General features: G+C 40.5%; 3 protein-coding genes across 7 annotated transcripts; 1 reads left to right on the forward strand and 2 right to left on the reverse strand.

The window, feature by feature from the left end:
• Positions 1 to 35: 35 nt before the first annotated feature.
• Positions 36 to 12577, reverse strand: LOC135286614 (olfactory receptor 6B1-like). 5 transcript variants are annotated; one of them, XM_064399703.1, is made up of 4 exons: positions 12196 to 12577; positions 8599 to 9725; positions 6201 to 6255; positions 71 to 107 (listed from the first exon to the last, which is right to left on the reverse strand). In XM_064399703.1, exons 2-3 carry the CDS (start codon positions 9484 to 9486, stop codon positions 6211 to 6213), a joined length of 933 nt encoding a protein of 310 aa, XP_064255773.1. In that variant the 5' UTR covers positions 9487 to 9725; positions 12196 to 12577; the 3' UTR covers positions 71 to 107; positions 6201 to 6210. The 5 variants fall into 5 exon arrangements, 4 of the variants coding, with proteins under 4 accessions (XP_064255774.1, XP_064255773.1, XP_064255775.1 ...); XR_010350785.1 differs by lacking the exons at positions 71 to 107; positions 6201 to 6255 and adding exons at positions 6263 to 7311; positions 7390 to 7499 and having other exon boundaries at positions 12196 to 12574; XM_064399704.1 differs by lacking the exon at positions 6201 to 6255 and having other exon boundaries at positions 36 to 107.
• LOC135286615 (olfactory receptor 6Y1-like) lies at positions 1953 to 4424 on the reverse strand. Its single transcript, XM_064399706.1, has one exon. The coding sequence runs from the start codon at positions 4422 to 4424 to the stop codon at positions 3477 to 3479; it is 948 nt and encodes a 315-aa protein (XP_064255776.1). The 3' UTR covers positions 1953 to 3476.
• Positions 12578 to 13151: 574 nt separating the features above from the next.
• On the forward strand, positions 13152 to 24810 carry LOC135286613 (histo-blood group ABO system transferase 1-like). Its single transcript, XM_064399701.1, has 7 exons — positions 13152 to 13336; positions 13424 to 13480; positions 14836 to 14910; positions 16595 to 16663; positions 18117 to 18155; positions 20980 to 21114; positions 22766 to 24810. The coding sequence occupies exons 3-7, from the start codon at positions 14846 to 14848 to the stop codon at positions 23484 to 23486; spliced, it is 1029 nt and encodes a 342-aa protein (XP_064255771.1). The 5' UTR covers positions 13152 to 13336; positions 13424 to 13480; positions 14836 to 14845; the 3' UTR covers positions 23487 to 24810.

A 24810-nucleotide genomic window follows, 5' to 3' on the forward strand; every position in this document is an offset into this window, starting at 1 on the left:
TTGTACATAAAAAACACCAGGGATTCAGTTTCCAGAGTCCCGGATCTTCACAGCAGACATCTGAAATCTCAAATGAGATGTTTTACCCTTGTGCCATTTTTCTTTGCCTGCAAAATAAGAAAAAAAATATAAGGAATAGAAGGAATAAAATAACAAACCCAAACACTAAAGTGTAAAGTTGTTTCTGTTTGTCTTCTACCCCTACTTTTTTCACTGCTTCTTATGCAGAGCTCTTCCTGCCCCTTGCAGATTTTTTTCCTGCTAAACAAAACACTGTGGACCTAATCAAGACCTCATTAACCATTAGAATCTGCTTCCTTCTGTTTTGGTTGAGACAGAGACAACACAAAGGAACACACTCCATTTTCGGAAGGCTTCAAACTGTTTTTATTATAGCCTGCATGCTTTTTATACACTCTTACAAAGCTCATAAGTTGCGTCAGGAAAGACAAACAAAGTGTTTATTGGAATGGACAGTTGCAGATTTCTCTTATTTCTCCTTCTTTCTTTCTTGGTTTCTATGTAAATGACCTTGGTAGGAAATTCTTTCAGGGCTAAACATGGATCCTCTTCTCAAGCTTCCCTCTGGCTCACTGTAAAACCTCTTCCAGATTATTAAAATAGAGCAGACACCCTTGCCTTCTCCCCAGGCAATAATGCTTCTCTTCTCTGAACAAAAGCAAGTTTTCACCAATTGTGCTCTCTTCTCTGACTCCAGGAGTGCACTCACCTCTGAAACTTAAGAGTCAGGTTCAGGTGAGGGCCCAGCCTTTAAAGGAACCTCTAAGGGAACACTGCTCTGGGGTGCAGCAGCTCCAGGGAGGGAAAAAGCATCTCACGCTCCTGTTTGTGTATCTCACACACCCTAGGACGTGGCTGTTTTTCAAAAAGCAAATTTGCATTCTTCTCAGCACAGGAGTGTCACATTTAGTTACAGTACACTGTATTAAATTTTCTTTGTTTTGGCATGTGGTTTTAAATAAATCTGCATGAAATAGGTTTGTGTTCTTGATATAATGGCTTCCCACATTTTGTGACTGACGACAGATCAATGTCTTCTAAACCCAGATTATTTTACATTTACATACATTCTTATCAGCTCCTGGAGGCAGAGGAGGAAAGTTTCTCAAAAGCTGAGATTGGACTTAGTTTTACCTTGTTTACTTGTGGGTAATGACTTATTTACAGTGCTTTAAAGGTACTTGACTTTGTGAAAGTGTTTATTAGGAAAACTTCCAGAAATAAGCTTAGATGCAAGAGAGAACTTGCATTCTCAAAAGGTCTGTGTTTGTGTAAGACCTTTCTGTGTTCTCTCCTTCCCTAAGGAACCCCCATTGAACAGGTTATGAATTATTTGTTTCAGGTTATCTAACAACATTATTATTAGTGTACATAAACCCCATAATAATTGGATGATAATCCTCTTCACAGTGTATTTGAAGGAATTTCCTGACATTATTTCAGAACAGTCACTTCAGACCAGTGCTTTACAACCAGTCAATGTGTGCAGCCAAATCACTGCATTAAAGGAACTTCACACCGTGCAAAATTTCAATGAGAAACTCACTAAGGAGTTCTGAAATGCTGTGGTTTGCACTTTATATATGAAAACCTGAAATAAGAGAAGAAATAGATGATGATTATTGGTGTATCAGTACTTGAATATATTGCAGTAAGAATGAAGCAAGCCTGATGCTGTACTGATTTTGTCTTGGGTAGAGTTAAATTACTTCCCTGTAGCTTGAATGGGACTAAATTCTGGATTTATGATGAAAACCATATTGAGAACTCAGGAATGTTTCAGTTATTGCTGAGCAGTGGTGGCATAGGCTGGGAAGGAGCAGGAAGCTGTGAGGGGACAGCTGACTCCAGCTGTGACACTCAGAGAGACATTCCAGACCACTGGCATCATGCTCAGCAATAAAAACTGCAGGAAAAAGGAGGAAGGGATGTCCCTTCCAAAGGAACCCTTAGGTGTGACCCCCATTTCCTTGGAGATGGCTGAACATAAAACCATATCTTATAGATAAATAACATATTTATAGGGTGAAAATCTATATGCATGAGTAGTAAAGGAGCTGAGGGTAGTTTGCTTAGGTGTCTAAATAGACATGTCTAAACTTCAGGTATTTTTAGAAGAATTCATATCTAGCTGTATCTGTGGCTCTTGATTTTCAATGCAACTCTAAAGAACTACTGATTTTTTTTTTTTGTCGTTGTTCCTTTGCAATGGTTCATATTGTACTGTATATTAATTTTGTGTTAATTACCTATTTTCTCATAACAGATTTTCTGCTAATGCCTGGATTACAGCCAGCACTCTGCATTTCTGGTGAGAGCTCCCCACTATGGTTAACTTCAGGCTGTTCCTGACATCTCTCCCCTTAATTGTGCTCAAATCCTCCAAAAGTCTTGTTTGAAACAAGACAATACATGGCACAGTATGCACAGACAAGATTCTTCCAGGTTTCTTCCCTGGAAATCTGAATGTCAGTATTTTGCTAGTACAGAGCACAGAATATCAGATACCATGGTCTTAGTCACAAACTCAAACCCAGATTTAATATGCTCACATGGAGATGCACTCTGCTGACAGATTTGTTTGTTTATTACAGAATATTAAAAGCTCTGAAGCACTGTGATAGTCTGAACACAGAGCAGTTTTCTTAGAGGCACCATTTTATTTCTCACTGATAATCAGATTTTCTCCCAGCCAATCCATGTTTAGCTGAGATTCACCAGCTGTGTTTCCAGACTCCTGCCTGAGATCATTGCTCCTGATGAAATACTGCTGCTCCAAGGTTCCTGCAGCCTGAGGAAAATACTGAAGTGATTTATCCTCTGTCTGAATTTCTTTATGGAATACATTACTTGGTGTGAAATGAGCTTATTTAGGATACCTTGGTCCTGTTGTGGAGCTGAGACAGAGGCCAAGTGAATGCAGCTGTACCATGTGAATACTCACATTATACCTTCTCTAATGCCATATTAGAAACATTTTCTTCTTCAGAGGATGGCTCCTTTTGTCCTACACCAGGAATCTAAGAATGTTGCAATTACCCATCCTTTTCTGCTGCCTATTTCTCTCAAGGGATAATAACAAAATCTTGGACTAAATAAATCACACATAGATAGCTGATTGTCACATACATTTTACAATGTTTTCTGGACTCTATTCCATCTAGAGCAAACAAACCTGGGGTTCATTTTCCAGCATTTCCAAACATCTTTAAAAACAGAGCAGTCATTCAGCCGGAAACTTTTAAGAAAGGGTGACAGCATTGATTCTTAAGGGGAAAACAAGCAAAAAAAAAAACCCAAACCCAAGTCAAAACCATAGTTTATACATAGATATATCAAGGTTTAGTTTAATAAATATGAGTTGTGGTTGCATGGATTAAGGTTTGACCTCCTGATTTCAGCTCCTCAGCGCTGCCAGTTGATCTTCATGAGCAGAGCCCCTTCTCTGGGACTCCTCAGTTGATTTCTTTGGTGTCTCTTCTGCAAGTAAAAGTCTTCCTCAGGGCAACCCTGACTTCTTTGTTTCTAAGGCAATATATGAGAGGATTCAGAAGTGGCACAAGCACAGTGTACAGAACTGACACCAGCTTGTTAGCACGATAGGTGTACATGAGCTTGGGGTGGGCGTAGGTGAAGAGAGTGGTGGAGTAGAACAAAATCACCACGGTCAGGTGGGAGCTGCAGGTGGAAAAGGCCTTTTGCCTCCCCTGGGAAGAAGGAATCTTCAACACAGTGAACAGGATGCAGATATAGGAGGCCACCACAGTGCACAGAGGCAGCATGATGACCAGCAGAGCCAAGGTGAAGTCCACTAGCTCAGCCAGAGAGGAATCGCTGCAGGAGATGTTCAGGAGGGGGGAAATGTCACAGAAATAATGATTGATTTTGTCCACATCACAGAACGAGAGCTGGGCTATAAAGCTCAGCTTGATGGAAGAGGTGGTCAAACCACACACCCAACAGGCAGCCACCAGCTGAGCACAGAGCTTGTGGCTCATGATGAGGGGATACCTGAGGGGTTTGCAGATGGCCACAACGCGGTCGTAGGCCATGACAGCCAGCAGAACATACTCAGTGCAAACAAAAGTCACAAAGAAATGCAGCTGTGCCAGGCAGCCCTGCAAGGAGATCCTTTTGTCATGAGACAGGACATCTATGATCATCTTTGGCTCAATGACAGAAACATACCAGATCTCTAAGAAAGACAGGTTCCCTAGGAAGAAATACATGGGTTTTTGCAGGCTGTGGTTATTTCGGATGATGAGAATGACAAGGAAGTTTTCCAACACAGTTAATAAATAAGCCAGAAGCAAAGCAGAGAAGAGAAGCAGCTGCAGTTCACCAGTTGTGGGAAAACCCAGGAGAATGAAATACATGACTTTGGTTTCATTCCTCCCACCCATCCTGTGGAAGAAAGATGAACCTTATCCATCTGCAATAAATTAATACAATGACACCTAACCACCAGGCTGAGATTCATAGTCATAAGTTACATCACCACTTAAAGACTCTGTAAAAGCTCAGACATTTTTTTGCTGAGATTTTAGAAATGAACTTTGTGAAATTCATCTGCTCAATTCAGAATTTTTCATTTTAAAAATTAAAGCATGCTTTTAAATTTACATTTCATGGAGATAAATATACATTACAAATTTACATTTCATGGAGATAAATATACATTACAAATCTCACCTTAGACAAATAGTGACTGATGCTAATATATTATCCATCCAGTGTAAAGAAGTGACAGATTATGAGCTTATAGGCAGACATTCACATTTCCAACACTTTAATTTCTACATCTAAACATTTCTAAAGTTATATCATATATATTCCACGAACTCTAAGAGAAATGTGAAGTACCACAAGGATATATTAATTTTGATAATTAAAAAAACCCTCCAAACACATCTGAAGATGCCCACTAGAGGTTTCTGTATCTGGATCTGAGCACACTTACATCTACACAAATCTTACATCTACACAGAGCATCTCAGATACAGCACAAGTGCAAACAAATTCTAATTCTGGGTCTGGTTTGTTTGCAGCTAACTCAGATTAATCCTTCAAAAATAAGAATGGCTCAGCCTGTGCTGTAAAAAACAAAACTGTTCTCCACCTTCTGTAGTGGGAATCCACTGCCTTGGCTGTGGAGAATGTCATCAGTGGGGCAGAGCTGAAGTGTGGACTGATGTGTCAGTGCTGTGATTTATACCAGCACAGAGAAATCAACTCTTTATTTACCTGTGGTGTCTCATGAGGTCTGATTCAGAAATTGTAGCTGGCCTCCCAATGGAAGCAATCACAGAAAGAGGAGGGATGTTATTGTTTCCTCTGTGATTCCATGCAGAGTAGAAGAAATTCTGAAGATTTTTTTTTCTGAGACACTGAACAGTGAAATAATACCTGCTAGTGTCTACTGATTTTTGTAGGGCAAAGTAAAGTAAAAACATATCCTGAGGCAGAGGATATGGCAGTCTTTTACAAAAAGTCAATCTAGAAAAATATTTTAGTGCCCTAATCTAAATCAGCAACCTTAACTGGTAATGGCTTTTGGAGTGAGTGATTTTGGATAAGTGCAGTTGTACCCACACTGGAGTTATGTGTACAATCTTCAGAGACACAAATAGCCAAGCTATGCATTTTCTGAATTTTATCATAGAGTGCAAATATGTTCAGAGCAAAAGGAGGATCAGAGTTAACACTGATCTGTCACCTGAGGAGGTCACCTGCCTCCCAAACAGAGCTGGGGAGCTGCTGCAGGATTCTGTAGCACAAAAAGCACAAAACCTGATGTGGTTCCTCCATGCTGCCAGGGGGGAGCAGTCCCTGACTCAGTTGTGTGTAAAATCTCCCTCCAGCTGGTCTCGTGTGAATCAGGTATCTTCCTTAAGCCAGAACCATGACTAAAATTACATTCATACAGTGAGGATAATGGGAATTTAGCATCTAGGAGAGCTGGAATTACAGAAGTTATTTGGCTGTTAGGGCATAGTTTGATTTATTTTGTAAATATGTAAGAATCTAGTGACATTTGAAATGCCTTATGGTATGCTGTTGATTCTAACTTCTGGCCAAAGCCACATGTGCATGCTCAGGAATGTAAGGGCATCTCATGAAGAAGACAAAATTATTTAAAATAATGTCAGAGTATGGAGAAGGGAGAGTAGTGTTCTTACCTCATTTCTGTCAGGCTGGTGAGGGTCCAACTACCATGGACCAATTTTGGGATCCCTGCAATTCAAGGAAAATGTGGATAAACTAGAGAGGAGCTTAGCAAGGCCTGCTAAGATGTGAAGATATGACTCAGGGTATGTGCACCATGAAAAGTTACTGGGTTTGTTCAGTATGGGATATTGGAGGCTGTGCTGTGGTCTAACAGTGACAAGCTATAAAAAGGGACAAAACCAATGAATTGCACCTCAGTAGCTGCTATTTAGGCCATTGGATGTGAGGTCAGAGCAGTGCTTAAACAGCTTTCCTGAGAGATTTCAGTACCTCTGACATTCTCAGCTCTCAGCTAGAGCAAGGCACAGCTGATGTAACAGAGACATGGGCAGAGTTATGCTGTAAAAGGGAAGTGAAATTATAAATATATTCACATCTGGAGTACTGCACCCAGCTCTTGGCTCCCCAGTGGAAGAGTGACATGGATCATCTGCAGAGCATCCATTCCCTGGATAGGATTGAACATATTGCTCAATGTTGAAATCTGCTCAGTGGGTACCAGATTCACTTCCCCAATCATCAATTTCTGTTGCAGTTTGAGATGCCACAGCCTTTTCCATTTGACATCCAGATCAAAGAATCATACAAAAACTTGGGTTGGATGGACAGAACTTTACTTCCAGAATATTTTAACTCACTCTGCTGTCACAAACATATTTCGGGGTGGTCAGGTTTTTCAGGGACTTGTCAGGTCAAGCTTTGCAAAGCTCAAAGGACAGAGATTTCATGACCTTTCTGGGATTGTGTTGTGGTGCTTCATCACTCTATCTTATCTGAATTTAATTTGTTGGAACAAGTTCCTGTTGCTTTTGTCTTTTCAGGCATGCACAATTAGGAATTGCCTTTATGTCCTCTGCAACCGTCTTCAGGTGGTGACAGACTGCAGCTAAACACCTCCTCAACATTCTTTTTTCTAGACTTAAAAAACTGCTCCCATCTGTCCCTCTCTGTGTGCTGTGTGCTCCCACCCTTCTGTCATTTGGTAACTCTCTGCTGGAATGTCCATTTTGTCCTTCTTCTAGTGGGAAGTGCCAAACTGGACACAGTAATGTTGATGGAGTCCTGGGTAACAAACACAGCCCAGGATCATTTACCATTAGGCCTGCTGGTGCAAGATTTTGTGTCTGTATATTAAATTACCTTAAAGTTCTTCCTGACCCTCTCCTCTGAATGTTCCTTTAGGAAAGATCTGTGTTTAGACAACTGATTCTTCTCTTAGTGCTTATATCTCCTCATGTAATGTAGAAGGACTGCAGGAAAATAACATTTAAAAATCAGGAGGCTCAATTAGCATTTAAAATGGAAATTAAGCTATGTAAATTAACTCTCTTCCCTGAAAGTAAAGGTTTGTATTCTGAATCTGAGCTACTTCCCAAAGTTATATTTGAAGTTAATGAAGAAGAAACTTTTCAGTGGTGGTTCATGGTCTCCTATCACAGCTATCTAAAATGACTGTTTTTATCTGAATTGGTGTAAAATCACTGAAATACTGCATTCCTCACTAATTCCTGTGAAGAAAGTCAACATAACTATTTATTTGGTGCCTCAAGTTCTTGAATCCTAGTTTCATATTGAGTTGGATCAAGGTCAGAATGCAATTTTGTTCTTTGATGCATACCCAAATTTTACTCTTTGATGCATTAAGAGAAGTCAATTATCTTTATTACCTTTTCCACTCCTGGGGAATGATGAGTGATGTATTCAGTTAGAAAAAGCTTTTACATTCACACAGATTCATAGATTTTAGCTGAACATGCAGATTGACTCGGGAGAAGGAATTGTTAAGCACTGATGTTGAAAGAGACCCCCAATAACCATTTCTGTCAAAGTAGAAATCTTATTAGACTTTCATAGGAATCAGACACATTCAGTTGGAAGATCAGCTCCTGTCACTGTGATATTTTTATGAAAAATCCCTTCGCCAGGATTTTTTCTCCTGAGAAGCTGGGAAGCTTTGGCTTCTCCCTGTTTTGCTACTTTGGAATGTGATTTGGAGAATTATTTATCCCAGCTTGTGAATTGTTTTTACTTAATGAACAATCCCAGTCCAGCTGTGTTGGGACTCTGGTCTGTCACGGGTTTTTATTATTCATTCCTTTCCAGCCTTCTGATATATTCCTTTCACTATTCTTTTTAGTATAGCTTTAGTATAGCATTCTTTAATATAACATAATATCATAATATAATATATCAGCTTTCTAAGAATTATGGAGTCAGATTCATCTCTTCCCTTGTCCTGGGACCCGTAAACACATCAACAATCTCCCAAGCATTACATTAGTGATCAGAGGCAGAAACTCTGGAGAGTGCAGTCCTGCTACACAAGACCTTCAGTAAAGTGTCCTTTACCTCCTGGTTCCTCAGGCAGTAGATGCATGGGTTCAGCAGTGGGGTGACAATGGTGTAAATGATGGAAACCAGCTTGTTGAGATCCCTGGAGTTCACACTCCTGGGCCGAGCGTACATGAAGAGGGTGGCTGAGAAGAAAATGACGACCACAGCCAGGTGAGAAGCACAGGTAGAGAAGGCTTTCATCCTGTTCTGGGCCTTGGGAATGAGCAAAACAGTTCTGATTATGCAGGCATAAGAAATTATGATGACAGAGAGAGGGATCAGCAAAGTAAACAAGGCCGAGATGAAATCCACCATCTCAGCAAGGCGCCGCTGGGTGCACGAGAGGTTGAGCAGCGGGCTGATGTCACAGAAGAAATGGTTGATGACCCCAGGCCCACAGAAGGAGAGCTGGGCAATGAAGAAGACCTTGAGCACAGCGATGAAAAAGCCAAGCAGCCAGGAGCCCGTGGCCAGCTGCAGGCAGGCCCTGCGGCCCATGGCGAGCGCGTAGTGCAGCGGGGTGCAGATGGCCACGTAGCGGTCGTAGGCCATGGCGGCCAGCAGGACACACTCAGTGCACACCAGGGCGATGAAAAAGTACAGCTGGGCCATGCAGCTTGCGAAGGAGATGCTCTTGTTCTTCACCACCAAGGTGAGCAGCAGCTTGGGGACGGTGACTGAGATGTAGCAGGCCTCTAGGAAAGCGAGGTGGCCCAGGAAAAAGTACATGGGCTTGTGGAGCTGGGGGTGGGTTGTGATCAAAGTGATGATAACGATGTTCTCGGTGACAGTCAGCAAATACATGGCGAGGAAAAGTACAAACAGCAGAGCCTGGAGCTCTCTGGTGGTAGGGAATCCCAAGAGGATGAACTCATGGATGTGGGTTTCATTTTCTTGTGGCATGATCTTGAAGACTGGGAATGTTGTGGTATTTACATTTTCTGAAAAAATCCCTTTGCTCAGGATTTTTCACCTGAGAAGCTGAGAGGCCTCAGAGAAAAAGGAAAACAATTTTAATTTAATTTTCTGCTCCTGTGTTTTTCTCATCTACAGTGTGTTTACCCACAGGTGATTGTTTCAATAAATTCTGGTGTGAGTTGTTTTCACTCTTTGGCCAGTCACTGCCAAGCCGTGTCAAGACTCTGAAAAGAATCACAGGTTTGCATTATTAACTTTTTAACATTCAGTAAGTATCCTTTCTGTATTCTTTAGTATAGTATAGTATTTTTAATATAATATAGTATAATAAAATAATAAATTAGCCTTCTGAGAACATGGAGTCAGATTCATCATTCCTCCCTGCCACGAAAATCCCTTCAAGTAAAATAGAATGTATGAGGAGCAAAAAGGAAAGAAATAAGGGAACATTTTGTATTATCTCCCCCGAGCACCCTCTTCATACTGGACTTGCAAATACATAGTTTAAAACATTCCACACCAGTTATTTAATTTACATCCCTTATTATTTAACCATTCCTTATTATTTTACCACTTCTGATTTTTTTTTTGTGGCCTACAGCAGGATTGGTGATTCAAATCCTGGCTTCAAGAAAATATTTGGGCTTCACTGATCTCTTCACAGACCTTCTTACCCCTATCTTCACTTAAAACACAGCCAGAGGGGAAGAGACAACATTATTAAATGTGTATTTGATCTCAGTTTGAGCTACCCCCAGACAGAAGCACAGTCCTGCTGAGTGACTGCACTCATGCACAGCAAACTTGAGCTGGTTTATGTCTCACTTACTCCTGAATATTTGCAGAAGAAAATTAGTGTTTATTCTCTCACACAGAGTACTTTAAATAAGTTTGCTAAGGTTAAGGGATATATGCATTTGGGTTTTTATTTCAAAATTGTAAAGAACCTGTGCAGCTGAAAATTTCTCTCATTTTCAGTGAATTGACTAAAATAGGCCACTTGTCCCCTCAAATAAGTTTTTACATAGTCTTAGACTACAATAATTACAGTAGCCATCCATCATTTTTCTTTTGCATTAATTGATAGAATTAATCTTGATTCTTCATTAAATACCTGAAGTTTGATGTTTATGCCTCTTCTACTTCTTAGGGAAGATTCCAAACATTTTTTACATATTCCTGCACATTCCTATCCAATACTCAAATGACTTTCTAGAATGATGTACAGTATATGTTACTAACAAAATATTTTCCATATAAAACATTAAGAGAAAAAATCCATTAATGTTATGAAGAAAAATAAATATGTATTTTTGTCATATCATTATTTATTTGTCTTTGAGATTCAAAATATTTACTTCATATTAGATTTTTCTCTTGCATATGGATAATCTGTGTAGAATCAATCTGATTACATAACTTATATATTTCATTACAAGTACATCACTGCTGCCAAATAATAAAGTGACAGAATACTAAATACAATTTCATTTCTAAGGATGGCTTTCACGTCTCCCAGCCTTCCATAAGATTTGACCTGTGGTAAATTCTCACAGGAAAGGCAGGTAACTCATTTTCCAGTTTCAAGCAGTACAAGGAAAAAAACCTAGTTTAAGTGATTCAGCACGCTGTAGAATCTAAACCATAATAGAAAAGTGCCTGAACCAAAAGGATATCAAAAAGAGAAAAGAAAAATTATGGTTCCCCATTCTATTATAGACTTTTAAAAATCTAGATCTACCTTATAGCACATTAGAATATTGGCTAGCACTACTTTAATTTTAGAAGGGTGGTTAATTGGAGCAATTCAGGTACCTGTCCTCAACTAACACAGCAGTCTCAGGTGGCACAGTAAGATAATTTCCATATTTCAAGAATTAAGCTTTCAATGTAAAAATAATGGTGAATGTTTTTTACATTCTAGTCCACTGAAAGTAGAATAAAAATGCCTTTTTTTACCACATGAACATGCTCAGAAGCACTGCTATTGCATAGAAAACACAGAGTGAGGGAAATGTTATATTTAACTTATGCTCTCAACAGAGGTTCTAAGATTTTTTAAAGCACATAAAGTACAATAAGAAATTTCCATATTTCTGTCTTTTAATCTGTTAAATCCAGCTCTGTTTTCCTTTCCAAGAAATCCCTCTCTCTTCTCTCTCGCACTTTGAGAAACATGTCCACGTTTCTCTTGAAAACTGCTCAGAGCATCAGAGAATCCCAGAATCACAGCATCCCAGACTCCCAGAATCCCAGACTGGTTTGGGTTGGAAGAATTTTAAAGCCCATCCAGTGCCACCTCTGCCATGGCAGGGACACCTTCCACTGTCCCAGGCTGCTCCAGCCGTGTCCAGCCTGGCCTTGGGCACTGCCAGGGATCCAGGGGCAGCCACAGCTGCTCTGGGCACCCTGTGCCAGGGCCTCCCCACCCTCCCAGGGAAGAATTTTTTTTCCAATATCTGATCTAAACCTGTTCCTTTTCAGTTTGAAACCATTCCCCCTTGTTGCTCCAGTTCCTGATAAGAACTGGGAATGCCTTTTCCAAGACACTCACAACCTGTCTTGGAATTCTCAGAGCTTAGTTGAGATCAGATGAGAAGAAACACCTCTAACAAACCTAAAGAAATGAAAGGCTTTCTGTCTAACAAGAGATCATATCCATGCTTTTCTCTCCCCCATTTAGCTAAACCTTACCCCTGTGCTGTTCAGTTTCTCTCCAGGCTGGAAGCTGCTTTGTTGGTGGCTGCTTTGTTAAAAGCTGTGAGCACAAACAGTTCCTGCAGGCTTTTGTCACTTCAGCTGAGCCTCAGATTTCCCAGGACAGTAAAATATCTCTCAGCACATTACCCTTCAAAGCCCAAGAGAGCTGGGAACAGAATTAGAGGGAATAATTTCCTCTCTTTTGTCTAAACCTCATGGAAGGTGTTGCTCTGCTGGTGGTTGGTTGTTTGCTTGTTAATTTTTTATGCACTAATTATTGTAGCACTATTCATACTTTCTTTTTCTCTTCTCCCAAGTCACTGCTGTGTGTGTGACAAGGCATCAGAGCAAAGTTAAGGACATTTGTACTTTGCTGGTGGCTTATGATGGGGAGCTCTGAGCACTAAAACTCTGCACTTATCAGTGCCTTAGTCTCTCTGTACTTCAAATTGTGGACGAGGTTTTACAGCAACTTCTGTGAGCCAGAGAGAAGTTTGAGAAGAGGATCCATGTTTACCCCTGAAAGAATTTCCTACCAAGGTCACTGACATAGAAACCAAGAAAGAAAGAAGGATAAATCAGAGAAACTTCAACTGCCTATTCCAATGAGCACTTTGTTTGTCTCTCCTGACCAATGAGTAAAGTGTAAACTTATGAGTTTTGTAAGAATGTATAAAAAGCATGCAGGCTATAATAAAAACAATTTTAAGCCTTCTGGAAACGGAGTGTTGCTTTGTGTTGTCTCCATCTCAACCATGACATTAAATAATTATTGCACTGGTTTTGAATATTACTTGAGGTTCCACAAAGAAAGTAGTACCCAAGCATTAAGTATCAATAATATTTTAGGTATATATTAGGCAATATTTAGGTAAATATTAGGTAATATTTCCAGAGGGGAAATCCAACTCCCTGCACGTGCCTCCAGCTTAGAGTGAGATACAGCCCAGACAGAAGACACCCAAATATTAAACACGCACCTATATTCAATCAATATAACCACTTTTTATCCCCTTCATTTTGTCTGGCCTCTGCTTTTAGGTAACCCACAAAGGTTGCAGTGGTAGGGAATAACTGGCTGCTGCAGGTTTCCTGTTGTTTCCCCATTGCTCAGGTGACTGCACTCCCACAAAAGGTGAGGATTGGGGTGGAGGTTCCTCCTGGCCCCGAGCCCAGGGCTGACACACACACAAGGATCTGAGAGCTGGTTCTGGTTCAGCAGGGCTGGGAGCAGCAGAGAGCAGCAGCTGCTGAGGTGTGAGCATTGACAGAACCACAGGTGAGTGCTGGAACCCTGGAAAATGAGAATTTTGGACTTTCTGTGCTGACAGGCACTGACCCCCAGGAGAACACTGCATTGACCTGAGGCTGTGGAGAAAGCTTCCAAAATGGAATGATAGAACTGGGATTGTGGGTGTGGAGTTTGAATAGAAGTGTGTAATATCACAGGGTGGAAAACTTAGAGTTTGAGGGTTTAAAATATAGTAATAGATATAGAGCAAGATGGAAGTTTTAGGGCGATGACTGGTCCTTCTTTCTTCTCCTCCTTCTTTCTTCTCCTCCTTCTTTCTTCTTCTCCTTCTTTCTTCTCCTTCTCCTCCTTCTTTCTTCTCCTTCTTCTCCTTCTTCTCCTCCTTCTCCTTCTTCTCCTCCTTCTTCTTCTTTTCCTCCTTCTTCTCCATGGGTTTGGATGATTTTATGTAATTGGATAAAAAATCTGCATTGTGGGCCACGAATGGTTGGTTGTTGGGTTAAAAGTAAAAATAATTTAGGTGTAATTTTTTAATTGGATAGGTTTTTTTCCTAAAAGACCTTGTAGCAACAGATATGGGGCCATTTTGTAGCTTGTTAGTGAAATGCTGTAGAACTCATGGCTTTAGGACTGTAATATAATCAGTCAGGCTGAGAAAGGATTGCAGCAGGAGCAGATGCTGAAACCAGGGGGTGGTAATACTGACAAACAGAATGCCCCAGAGAGTGTTTTCAGAAGGATGCCACAAGGGAAGATGTGGCTGAACCCCAGTTGTGAACAGCCCCAGAAGGGATGGAGAAGCTGACCCAGAGAAAAGGAGTGTGTGACATTCAACTTAGGAAGAAAGAGAATTGCAGCAGTGAGGGACAGAGCAGGAAACCCAAGGAAGCAAGGTCGAAAAGGAGAACTAGAAAAAAAAAATAAAATAAACAGAGAAGAGAAGAGAAGAGAAGAGAAGAGAAGAGAAGAGAAGAGAAGAGAAGAGAAGAGAAGAGAAGAGAAGAGAAGAGAAGAGAAGAGAAGAGAAGAGAAGAGAAGAGAAAGCACTGTCTGGGGAAAAAATAAAACCTGATTCAGAGAAAATCTGAAATGAAAATTATTGGTTTGAACAATTCAAAATTGTTTACTATACTATTGTAAAATGAGAGCTCAGTGTGTAGCAAAGTGTGTAAAGATGTAGTATGTGTTATATATACCTAGATGTAAAACTTTTTGTCTAGCAAAACTATTTTTTCTCTGTATTATGTCCAGACCTGCAGTGCAAACCAAAAGACTTAACCAGTATTTAATAACTACAGTATTTGCTGCCTATTTGTGTTTGTGTTTGTTTGGTTTTTTTTTCCACTTTGCTGTCAATCCAGAGTTCACAATCTTTTTTGCAGCACTAAGGAGATGAGAATCACAAAATTACATGGACTGGCTATTCTAGTGACAGCAGGGATCACTGGTGCAATCTGGTGGGTGTTTAACCTTTGATAATTATTCTCAACTAGCATTTCCTTCTATTGCCCAGACTGAGGCAGATTTCTTCTAACTAATGCAACTGCAATGTGAGGATTTACACAAAGCTAAATTCAAAATCCCCTGTTACATTCAAAACAAGGTGTGGACACTTTTAACCTTTTCTGTGAAATTCTAAAAGTCTGATTACTTGTCTCTGTGTATTCCTGTGAGCCCAAGTGTGTGTTTTCATGTTTACATCCCTCACCTCTGTGCTCCAGACCAGCACAAGGATGCTGGAACTCTGTGGAGTGGATTTAGCTGTGTTTGATATCGCTGATTTATTTATGGTTGGTTTGAGTCTCCCTTGGTTGTCAAGTTTGCTGCAAGGATTTCTTAGTTGTTTCACTAGACTATTCGTTCTGAAAGTAGTTTTTCTTCTAAAATAAGGAACAGAAAGTATGCATGAACAACCCCTCACCTGCTTTCAAGTATTCTTCAATCTAAACAAGCTTTTCATGGTGTGTATTCAGTGCTCTGGAGCCTGAAATCAGACCAGAGGGGGTTAATTCAGAGTTGGCTGGAGCAATATTCAAGATCTGTTCCAACTGGAGGAATTAGGACAAATTTTCAGCCACTCTTTCTCTGCAGCAGAGTACCAGAAGCTCAAATGTGAGCACAAATGCTCACATTTTTGTTTAGAATTACACTCAGATCTCACAGACTGGCCAGAGCAAAGTGATGCTGTGAACACCTGGCTTCAAGAGGCAGCTGCAGAGGCAGTTCTAGCATCAGCTGAGACCAAACTCTGCTGCAAAGCACACACATTTAATTTGGTGCAAGTAGTCCGGGGCAAATTAAATCATTAGATCCTCAGAGTTAATTGATCTTCAGATAACTTTAGGCTAAACTCCTCTGTGAAAAATGCCAATCACTTGATTTTAAAATTTCAAAAGTTTAATAGTAATAAAATTGTTATAAAAATAGTAATATAGTTAGAGTGATAAAACTTTGGACAATTAGGATTAGGACAATATGAGACAATAAAAACAAAGAGTTACAGACAGTCTGGGCACCTCTTTCTGAACAAAATAAGCCCAAAAAAGGACCCACATTGACAGAGATTAACCCTTAAAAGCAACAGCCTGTTGCATATTCCTGCACCTCATACATTATGAATAAATTCCATTCAAACAAAGGATTCTATCTGGTCAGTGTCAACTTCCTCTGATTCCTGATGGTTCTTCAGGGTTGAGGAGGCAGGAGAAGTTCGTTTCTGCTGATAATGGGGCAATAAATTCTCTTTCTCTGAAAGATTTAGGTGTCCTGTGGCTGCTATCTTAGTGTGAGTACCTCATTCCTTTCTTTAAAAAAATACCCCACATACATAGTTTCTATTTTATCATTATGTTGTAACCTAAAACTATATTTAACACACTACTTAAGAAAATGAATACAGCATAACTTTCAAACATAACACATATAATATTCATTTTAATATTTACAAAAAGCCAATCATAAAATACACATTTTTCACATCCTGTCTTGAAACAGCTGAGATTTGCAAATCCTCATCACCATACTGACCCCACAAATGTGTGTTCTGTTAGATTTATTTTATCATTTCAGTCACAAAGGAAGTGGAGGAGAGGTTGATTTTTGTTTTTATCATGGACTCATTGCTTTCTTATCCTGTCCAAGGTACCACTACCCTTTCTCCCCAGCCACAGCCCAGGAACACAAAGCCTCCCCTGAAGAGGATTCAGTGCTGTAAGTTCTGCATGCAAACCCAAACAGAATAAAAAAAGTAATAAAAGAGGTATGGACATAGTGGAGAGAGTTTACCAAAGGACCATTCCAGACCTTAAGGACAACACTCATCTGAAAACACTCATTTTCAGGCACCAGATCCATGCCCTAGAAGTGTTAATTTCCATTTTGATGAGAGCCACCCTGCAGGGCCCAGCAGGCTCAGAGTCCTGAGCCTTCATGGGGGCAAATGGGAATCCACTGATGCAGCTCCCCCAAAATCATGCAGTGAAAAGGGAGTTTAATCCCACTGATCTGGATATCTGGAAGCTGCTGTCTCTGAACCAGGGACTCGTCCAGGCTTCCTCTGTATTCATTAAAAAAATGTGGGCCCTTTGGCATATTGTCTGTTCCCTCTGGTTTACTGTTGTCCACAAACTTGAAGAGAAGTAAAAGATTCCAGATATAGAAACAAGAAAGAGTTTAACCTGGTAGTTTACCTGAAACTTCCTGGGTTTTTAATGCTTAGTTTCATTTAACTGAACCATATTTTACTATTTTCTTTTTTTTTTTAATTATTAATTATACTTGTCTTATCCCCACTGCTCTTTTTTCTTCAGTTTCCCCTCTTCGTTACTTCTTTTAGAACACATTAGTTGTGTAATTCTCTAGAAATGCTGCTCTAAGAACTCCAGCATATATGACATGGGGAGAAATAAACTTTATTGCCAATAAAGCAATATGACAAAAACAATGCATTTTTTTGGTCATTCATTTGAAACTTAAAAGATTGCAGTATGAGAACATTTTCATACCACCACCCTAAAAAAAAAAAAAGTTTATATGGCTAGATATCTTTCTGGTTTTGTGTACATGTGATTCTTTTAATTTCCCTCTATTAGCCTGTTTAATCTGTTACATTTAGTAAATGTTCCCACTTTACAGAACCTGTTTTTCCTGAGGAATTTTTCCTGGTGGAAAATCTAGGAATCAAGACTGGTGGGTTCCTACTCAGTGACACATCCACAGAAGCCTGCACAAGCAATGAGAATGGAGAACAGTGACCTCTGCTCTGTGTCCTGTGGACATAGACCTGTCAGAAAAATACAAATTTAGTACAAGGTCTTTGGTCTTACTGGACCAGGCTCTCACTGTGTAGAAGTAAAACTGGATTTTCCCCAAGATGCACCACAGCAACAGGCTGAAAATAATTGTAAAGCTGATTAATTTGCATTCAGCTCTATTTACACCAGCTGTTAAATGTAGTTCACATTGTATATGAACCCATATAAATAATAAAATAGTGTTTGTGATGGAGTCTGGAGGCACACTGACACTGAAACAGAAAAATCTCTTGTGGGGCTCATCGTTCAGAAAAAGAAAATCTGAAACTTCTGTGCCACGATACATTTTTATGTATCTTTTATTTCTCCCTCTATAATATTTCTAATATTTTTTAAATTTTCATTTGCAGAAAAACAGAGTTGCATGAAACATCCCTGATGCTCCCATGGTAAGTGTACCTGCTCTGGCTTCATGACCCTGCAATCCCATTGATGTCAGAGACACAGACTGGCACTGACAGCACAGCTGAGGGCAGGACAGAATGAACAGGAAAGGATGTTTTAGAAAAGCAACTCTTCCAGAAAGCATCAGAAATGCACAGATGAACAATCTTTAATTTGTTACTTTCAGAAAGGAAACTGATACATGATGGTGAATGTTGAAAATATTTTGGTTTAATTTTATCATAATTCATTTTTTTGCATCCTCTGTCACCACTCAGAAGCTAAAAAACAAGGTGCCTTGGCTGGTACTATTTTTTTGTGGTGGCCGTCAGCATCATACACGATGTCTAAATACCTGTGGAATTAACATTTAGGTCACTGGGATAAACTTATTTTCTGGAATTGCCTATTATAGAGCCATTTGGAGTAGGAAAAAAATCAAAACAAAATAAAAAAGTAATAAAAGAGGCATGGACATACTGGAGAGGGTTTACCAAAGAATCATGAAGGGCTGGAGCTTGTCTCCTATGAGGGAAGGCTGAGAGAGCTGGGGCTGTTCAGCTCAGAGCAGAGCAATCTCCCATCTGCTCTGGAAAGTAACCTGGCTGAGTGTGGGAGCAGAAAACCAGAAATCTCCACAGACACTGAAAAATTTGATCTGTAACCTTGGAAAAAATTTAGATTCTATTATATATAAACTATATATATATATTTATATATATTTATATAGAAATATAAATAAATTTATTTTTATAAATATATTTTATATAATAAATATATATTAAAATATTTACATATATCTTCAATGTAAATAATATATATAATTATATGTATAAATACAATATACAGACATTAAGCAGAAAAAAATCATAAACTTGTATTTCTATAGTTGTAGGTGAGAATGTGCCTTAAGTAAGGGAGAAACTGGACTGGGAAGATGGTGAAAGGTTATATAAAATAAAAAGTGTGTGGTTGTAAAAAATAAACTGAGAGTTTAGAATTTATAATAAAAGCCAATGTGTGCATGTGAGTTAGAAGATCATTGGGTAAAATATCCACAGTGCAGCAGAAGTGAGTACAGGTGATAGGTTAGAAAAGCAAAATAAATCCTGTGGCAACTGTCCATTGGGTTAAAAAGTTGTATATTGCCTTGTAACAAAGAACTTGTGACTACTTTGAGCTATGGCTGAATGCTTGCTCCTCTAAAAGCTCACAGCCCCTGAGACTGATGTTTGTCTGAGCAATAAATCTTTCTGAGCTTGCAAATATTCCCACCCCTTCCTTTCCAGCAGTGACAGCTGACCTAACTAGCAGAGCTGTAAACTCCATTCCCAGTGGGAAGGAGATGTTCTTCTGAGATAAAGCAGTAAACAACAGCCCAGGAAGCATCAGGGAAATACCTGTCCATCATCCCAAAGGAATTAGGGAGCAAATTAGGGATCTCCTCCTCCTCCTCTTTGCAAAGGAGGAGGAGATAAACAGCCCAGCTGGAGAGCCTCCATCCACGCTCAGGGAAGGAGCAGAAATCTGTGCTGCACTCACAAATCTGTGATGAATTGGATGTGAAGATGTGAATTATGATGGCAGAAAGCAAGCATCCATGAAGTCCTTCAGCCAGTTTCCTTAAGAGGGATATTTCTCAGAGAGAAAATAGGAATCTGCCCACCTAATGTGATACAACCAGGGGGTGAATTCAAGTTTCTTGAGAAATAGGATGAAGGGTCACATGAATGAGACTTTTCCTGCATTTATATATTCGTTAAATGGTGATTTTTACACAACACAAGTACTTTGTTGGGTATCTTTAGTCTTGCATGTTTAAGAATTATGAACAACTATTAATTATTATATATAATAATTAATTGAATTATTGAATACTATAATAGAAATAATTATTTAATAACTATATAAAATCTTATTATGGTGTTGTTATATTATATCTAAATATGTTCTATTGATAATCATTGACTAATTAATAATATAATTATTATATATAGATATATATGGAGAGCTGTACATCTGGAACAATGCAGCTGAGGGCTGAGAGCTTTCCAGAAGAGACAGGCTGGAACAATGGGAGGATGTGCTGGGCTCTGTGTGAAGGGATGGATGGATTGTGAAAAGTTCCTTTGTGTGACAGCTTGAGAGATGGGGGGTGAAAATCAAGGACAGATACCTAGTGCAGGATAAGGTGGCTCAATGTTGCACTAAGGTAAAAAAAATATTAAAAAAATTAAAAATCAGGCCTGCTCTGTTAAATTAGTGGCTGGCCTTGTCAAGATAACACTTTGCAAGTTCCCACATGAAAGCAATCCTGGTGTGAGCAGTTCATTAACATTAACAATCTATTCCTGGGTAAAAAAAACACCAGCATCTGCATAAACATTAAATCTGTGCCATGGCAATCAGTGAAAATAATCTGTAAACAACTGAAGAGCAGAGAGATTTAATAGACCAATAAAATACCTTTTACTAACCAATAAAGTAACAAGTAAGTTACTTGTAAGTAGCTTAGTAGTAACTACTACTTGTTACTTGTAAGTAGCTTAGTACTAACAAGTAAGCTACTACATAAAGTAACAAGAAAGCTACTGAACAACTGGAGTCACACACGAGTATAAAAATGTGTAATGTGAATAAAAAATGGGCTTTTTCCACCATGAAGAAAATGGAGTCTGGTATGATTTATTCTGATATCTCAGATTTTGCTGACAGTACTTTCTTGATTTCAAAGTGAGACTGGAATGATTAACTCAGTGTTATATCTGTGTTTGTTTTGATGAATTTCCTGGGCCATCTCAACCCTGCTTTCCTTCCCACGCCCTGCAGGAGACGGGATGTGCTGGTCTTGACCCCATGGCTGGCTCCAATTGTCTGGGAAGGCACGTTCAGCAGAGACATCCTGGATGCTCAATATCTGCAGAAGAACCTGGTCACTGGAGTGGTCACTTTTGCTGTTGAAAAGTATTGGTTTGTCATTTATTTCTTGTCAAACAGTTAAACCTCTCTGCAGTACTGCTGGTGGAGCACTATTTTATCTGCAAGGGATGCCCCAATGAAGGCAGGAATGATGAATCTGACTCCATGTTCTCAGAAGGCTAATTTATTATTTTATGATACTATATTATATTAAAGAATGCTATACTAAACTATACTAAAGAATACAGAAAGGATACTTCTAAATGCTAAAAAGATAATAATGAAAACTCGTGACTTTCTCCAGAGTCCTGACACAGCTTGGCCCTGATTGGCCAATGAGTCAAAACAACTCACACCAGAATCCAATGAAACAATCACCTGTGGGTAAACAATCTCCAAACACATTCCACATGAGCACAACACAGGAGAAGCAAATCAGATCATAATTGTTTTCCTTTCCTCTGAGGCTTCTCAGCTTCCCAGGAGAAAAATCTTGGGATTTTTTCAGACAATGTGAATGCCACAGAGCACAAGTGAGAAACATTCCAAAGACTGAATGTGAGCAACTGTAGACTGGGAGAAATGTGATATGTCAGTGTCACCTTCCAGAGTAAGGCAGCTGGCTGGGACATAGTTTTGAATAGGACAAGAAAATATCCTTGGAAATATAACTAGCATTTTGGCCCATTTAAATAAAAATTCTAGCTGCTGCTACATTTCTAATAAGCTTTCCCTCTGTCCTGCACTAAAAAATAGAAAAATTCTGTGAAGTTGAGATTTTATTTGGTTTCTGTAAGAGTTTAAAGGCAAAATATTAGCTCTTGTAAAAACATTAATCACACTGTTACAGCGTGGGGAGGTTCTTTTTTGAGTTTCTGAGCTATACTCTATACTCTGTAACTCCACCGTCATCTTTGAGTTACACAGCAGCTTCAGGCAATCAAAACTATTTAATTGATAATTTTTGCCCTCTCCTATGAAAGCAGTCTGAGAGAATTGGGGTTGTTTAGCCTGGAGAAGACAAAGCTCCAGACAGGGCTTAGAGCCCCTCCTGTACCTAAAGGGGCCCTACACGAAAGGCGAGAGGGATTTTTTACAAGGCTGGGTAGTGACAGATGAGGGAGAATGGCTTTACACTGGAAGAAGGTAGATTTAGATCAGATATTAGGAAGTAATTCCTCACTGTGAGGGTGGCAGGCCCTGGCACAGGGTGCCCAGAGAAGCTTTGGCTGCCCCTGGATCCCTGGAAGTGCCCAAATCCAGGTTGAACAGGGCTTGGAGCAGCCTGGGGTAGTGGAAGGTGTCCCTGCCATGGCAGGGGTGGAATGAAATGGTCTTTAAGGTCCCTCCCAACACAAACCATTCCATGATTCTCTGTTGATCCTCTTTAGGAAGTTAAAATATTCCACTGCAGAAAGAGTGCCAGGGTGCCAGGGAGGGATCAGAGGAAATATTTACACTATGGAGTGATATTAGAGAGCAGCATTGGGTGAAAGGCGCCTGTTCTGTGAAAAGCTAAAATGTAAATGTGCAGCAGCATGGGGAAGGTCTGAAGGGCAGCAGCTATGTTAAATAAAGAGCACTAACATCATAAAAAGGAGTAATGGATGGAAAAAGACAAAGAAAATTAATTTGAAAAGCTGTCGTTCCTCAGCAGGAGGAACCTCTCCATTCTTTTCCTTTCCATGTCTCTTAGAGATGTCCAGTTCATAGAAGGGTTCATGAGCTCTGCCAACAAATACTTCCTTGCTGGGCACCCCGTGATCTTCTACCTGTTCACAGACAGTCCCGAGAAGATCTCCCACCTTCAGATGGCCCCTGAGAACCACCTGTTGGTCATCCCTGTGCAGAAGGACCCCAGGTGGCAGGACATCTCCAGCAGCCGCATGGACATGATCAGCTCCTACATCCAGAGGCAGTTCCAGCACGAGGTGGACTACCTGTACTCCATGGACATCAACGTCCAGCTCCTGGCACACATCGGCGTGGAGATCATCGACGCCCTGGTGGCCACCATCAGCTCCTGGCAGGTCACCCCACAGCAGGACAACAAAGCCTCCGAGACACACCCTGAGTCACAATCTGCCATCCCTGAGGGACAAGGGGATTTCTACTACACAGCCAGCTTCTATGGGGGTAGCGTGTCCGAGGTGTACAAACTGACCCGAGCCTGCTCTGCAGGGCTGCTGCAGGACAGAGAAAATGGCATTGAGACCCCCTGGCTCCACGAGAGCCACCTCAACAGGTACTTCCTGCAGCACAAGCCCACTCGCCTGCTGTCCCCAGAGTACTACTGGGACACTGAGCTGAGCCCCAGCAGCATCCAGGTGAAGAGGATGTGCCCTGTGCTCCAGCACAGCCAGGGGCAAGCTCCTCAAACAAAGAATGTGAGGCCTTTCTCTTCACAGCCCCACTAAACTGAGGCTTGGGGCGAAGGAAGTTTCCCTCTGTTTGTAGGACTGCACACATTTTCTCACATAAAGTGGGTCTTCTTAGCTAGACACTGCTAAACCTGTTGCTGTTATATTTTTGGGAATTTTTTTTTTGCCAGGATACTAAAGAAAAACTCGTGACTCTCTCCTCCAGAGTCTGACACAGCTTGGACCCTGACTGGCCAATAAGTAAAAACAATTCACATGAAACCAATGAAACAATCACCTATCACATTCCAAAGCAGCAAAACACAGGAGAAGCAAATGAGATAATTATTGTTTTCCTTTTTCTCTGAGGCTTCTCAGCTTCCCAGGAGAGAAATCCTGGCAAAGGTATTTTTGCAGACAATATGATGGTGACAGGAGGACTGGCTTTGAATGGGGACAAGTGCCAAGCTGATAAGGTGGAGCAGGCCAGGAAGTCACACATGAATCAGGATGGATCATTCTGGGATGACCTAACCTCTAGCATGGTAAATCACTGCCTCAGCATGGAAGTTATGGCCTCTAAACAGAGATTCATGCTGTGGGTCAGGTTTGACAGGACCAGGGCACAACAAATCCAGGCTTCTAAAAAAATTGTTATGGACATGGCTGAATAATGAGTGGAAAAGACCAGAGTCTTTAGATTGGGGTAGTGGGAAAATATGAGGCCAGAGCAGGTTGTGATACAAAAGTGAATATAACTAAGGAGACAGAGGTTAGCCTTACACACTATCCTCCACTGCCAGGGAATTGCAGCTGTACACAAAGCCATCTCCAGAAATGCCTCCAGCAGTGCTTGTGACACAGTTCTGCAGCTCTGCTGAACCACCCCCACGCAGCCTCCCCCAGCTCCTCCTTCCACAGCAGCTGGCATTCCTGTCTCTCCAGGTGCTGCCTGCAGCACAAATCCAGCAAATCCAGGCTGCTGCTCCCATCTGCTGCCCGTGGTGTTCACTGCAAGCCTCTGCCTGCCTGGGAGCCAGCAGCAACAGCAGCAGCTTGAAACAATCTTCAGGGGTGCTCTGCACAAAGGAGAACTTAAACAGAAGTTACACTATGGATGTGATGCCTCAGGTTTTGGCTTTTCTATTTTTCAGATTCTGTGTCATTTTAGGGTGTGGGTCTGGACTTCACATGAGGGGATGGTGAGCTCTCTGCACAGAGCAGGGAGACAAAACAATTCCTGCTCCAGCTGGGGACCAAGGACAAATGATCCAAATCTCAGGCCCAAGAGCACAAACAACATGGGCTGAAGAGAGAAAAACAAGAAGGATGGGACTGCATGGGCTGGGGCTATAATTGGACAATTAACTCCAATATGCAA

This window comes from Passer domesticus, chromosome 27 (assembly GCF_036417665.1).
Source record: "Passer domesticus isolate bPasDom1 chromosome 27, bPasDom1.hap1, whole genome shotgun sequence".
NCBI lineage: Eukaryota > Metazoa > Chordata > Aves > Passeriformes > Passeridae > Passer > Passer domesticus.

Coding starts and splice junctions, on each gene's coding strand:
- LOC135286615 (XM_064399706.1), bottom strand. CDS start 4,424: ATGGGTGGGAGGAATGAAACCAAAGTCATGTATTTCATTCTCCTGGGT.
- LOC135286614 (XM_064399702.1), bottom strand. CDS start 9,486: ATGCCACAAGAAAATGAAACCCACATCCATGAGTTCATCCTCTTGGGA.
- LOC135286613 (XM_064399701.1), top strand. CDS start 14,846: ATGAGAATCACAAAATTACATGGACTGGCTATTCTAGTGACAGCAGGG. Junction 14,911..16,594: donor GGGATCACTGGTGCAATCTG/GTGGGTGTTTAA, acceptor ATCCTGTCCAAG/GTACCACTACCCTTTCTCCC. Junction 16,664..18,116: donor CCTGAAGAGGATTCAGTGCT/GTAAGTTCTGCA, acceptor TTTCATTTGCAG/AAAAACAGAGTTGCATGAAA.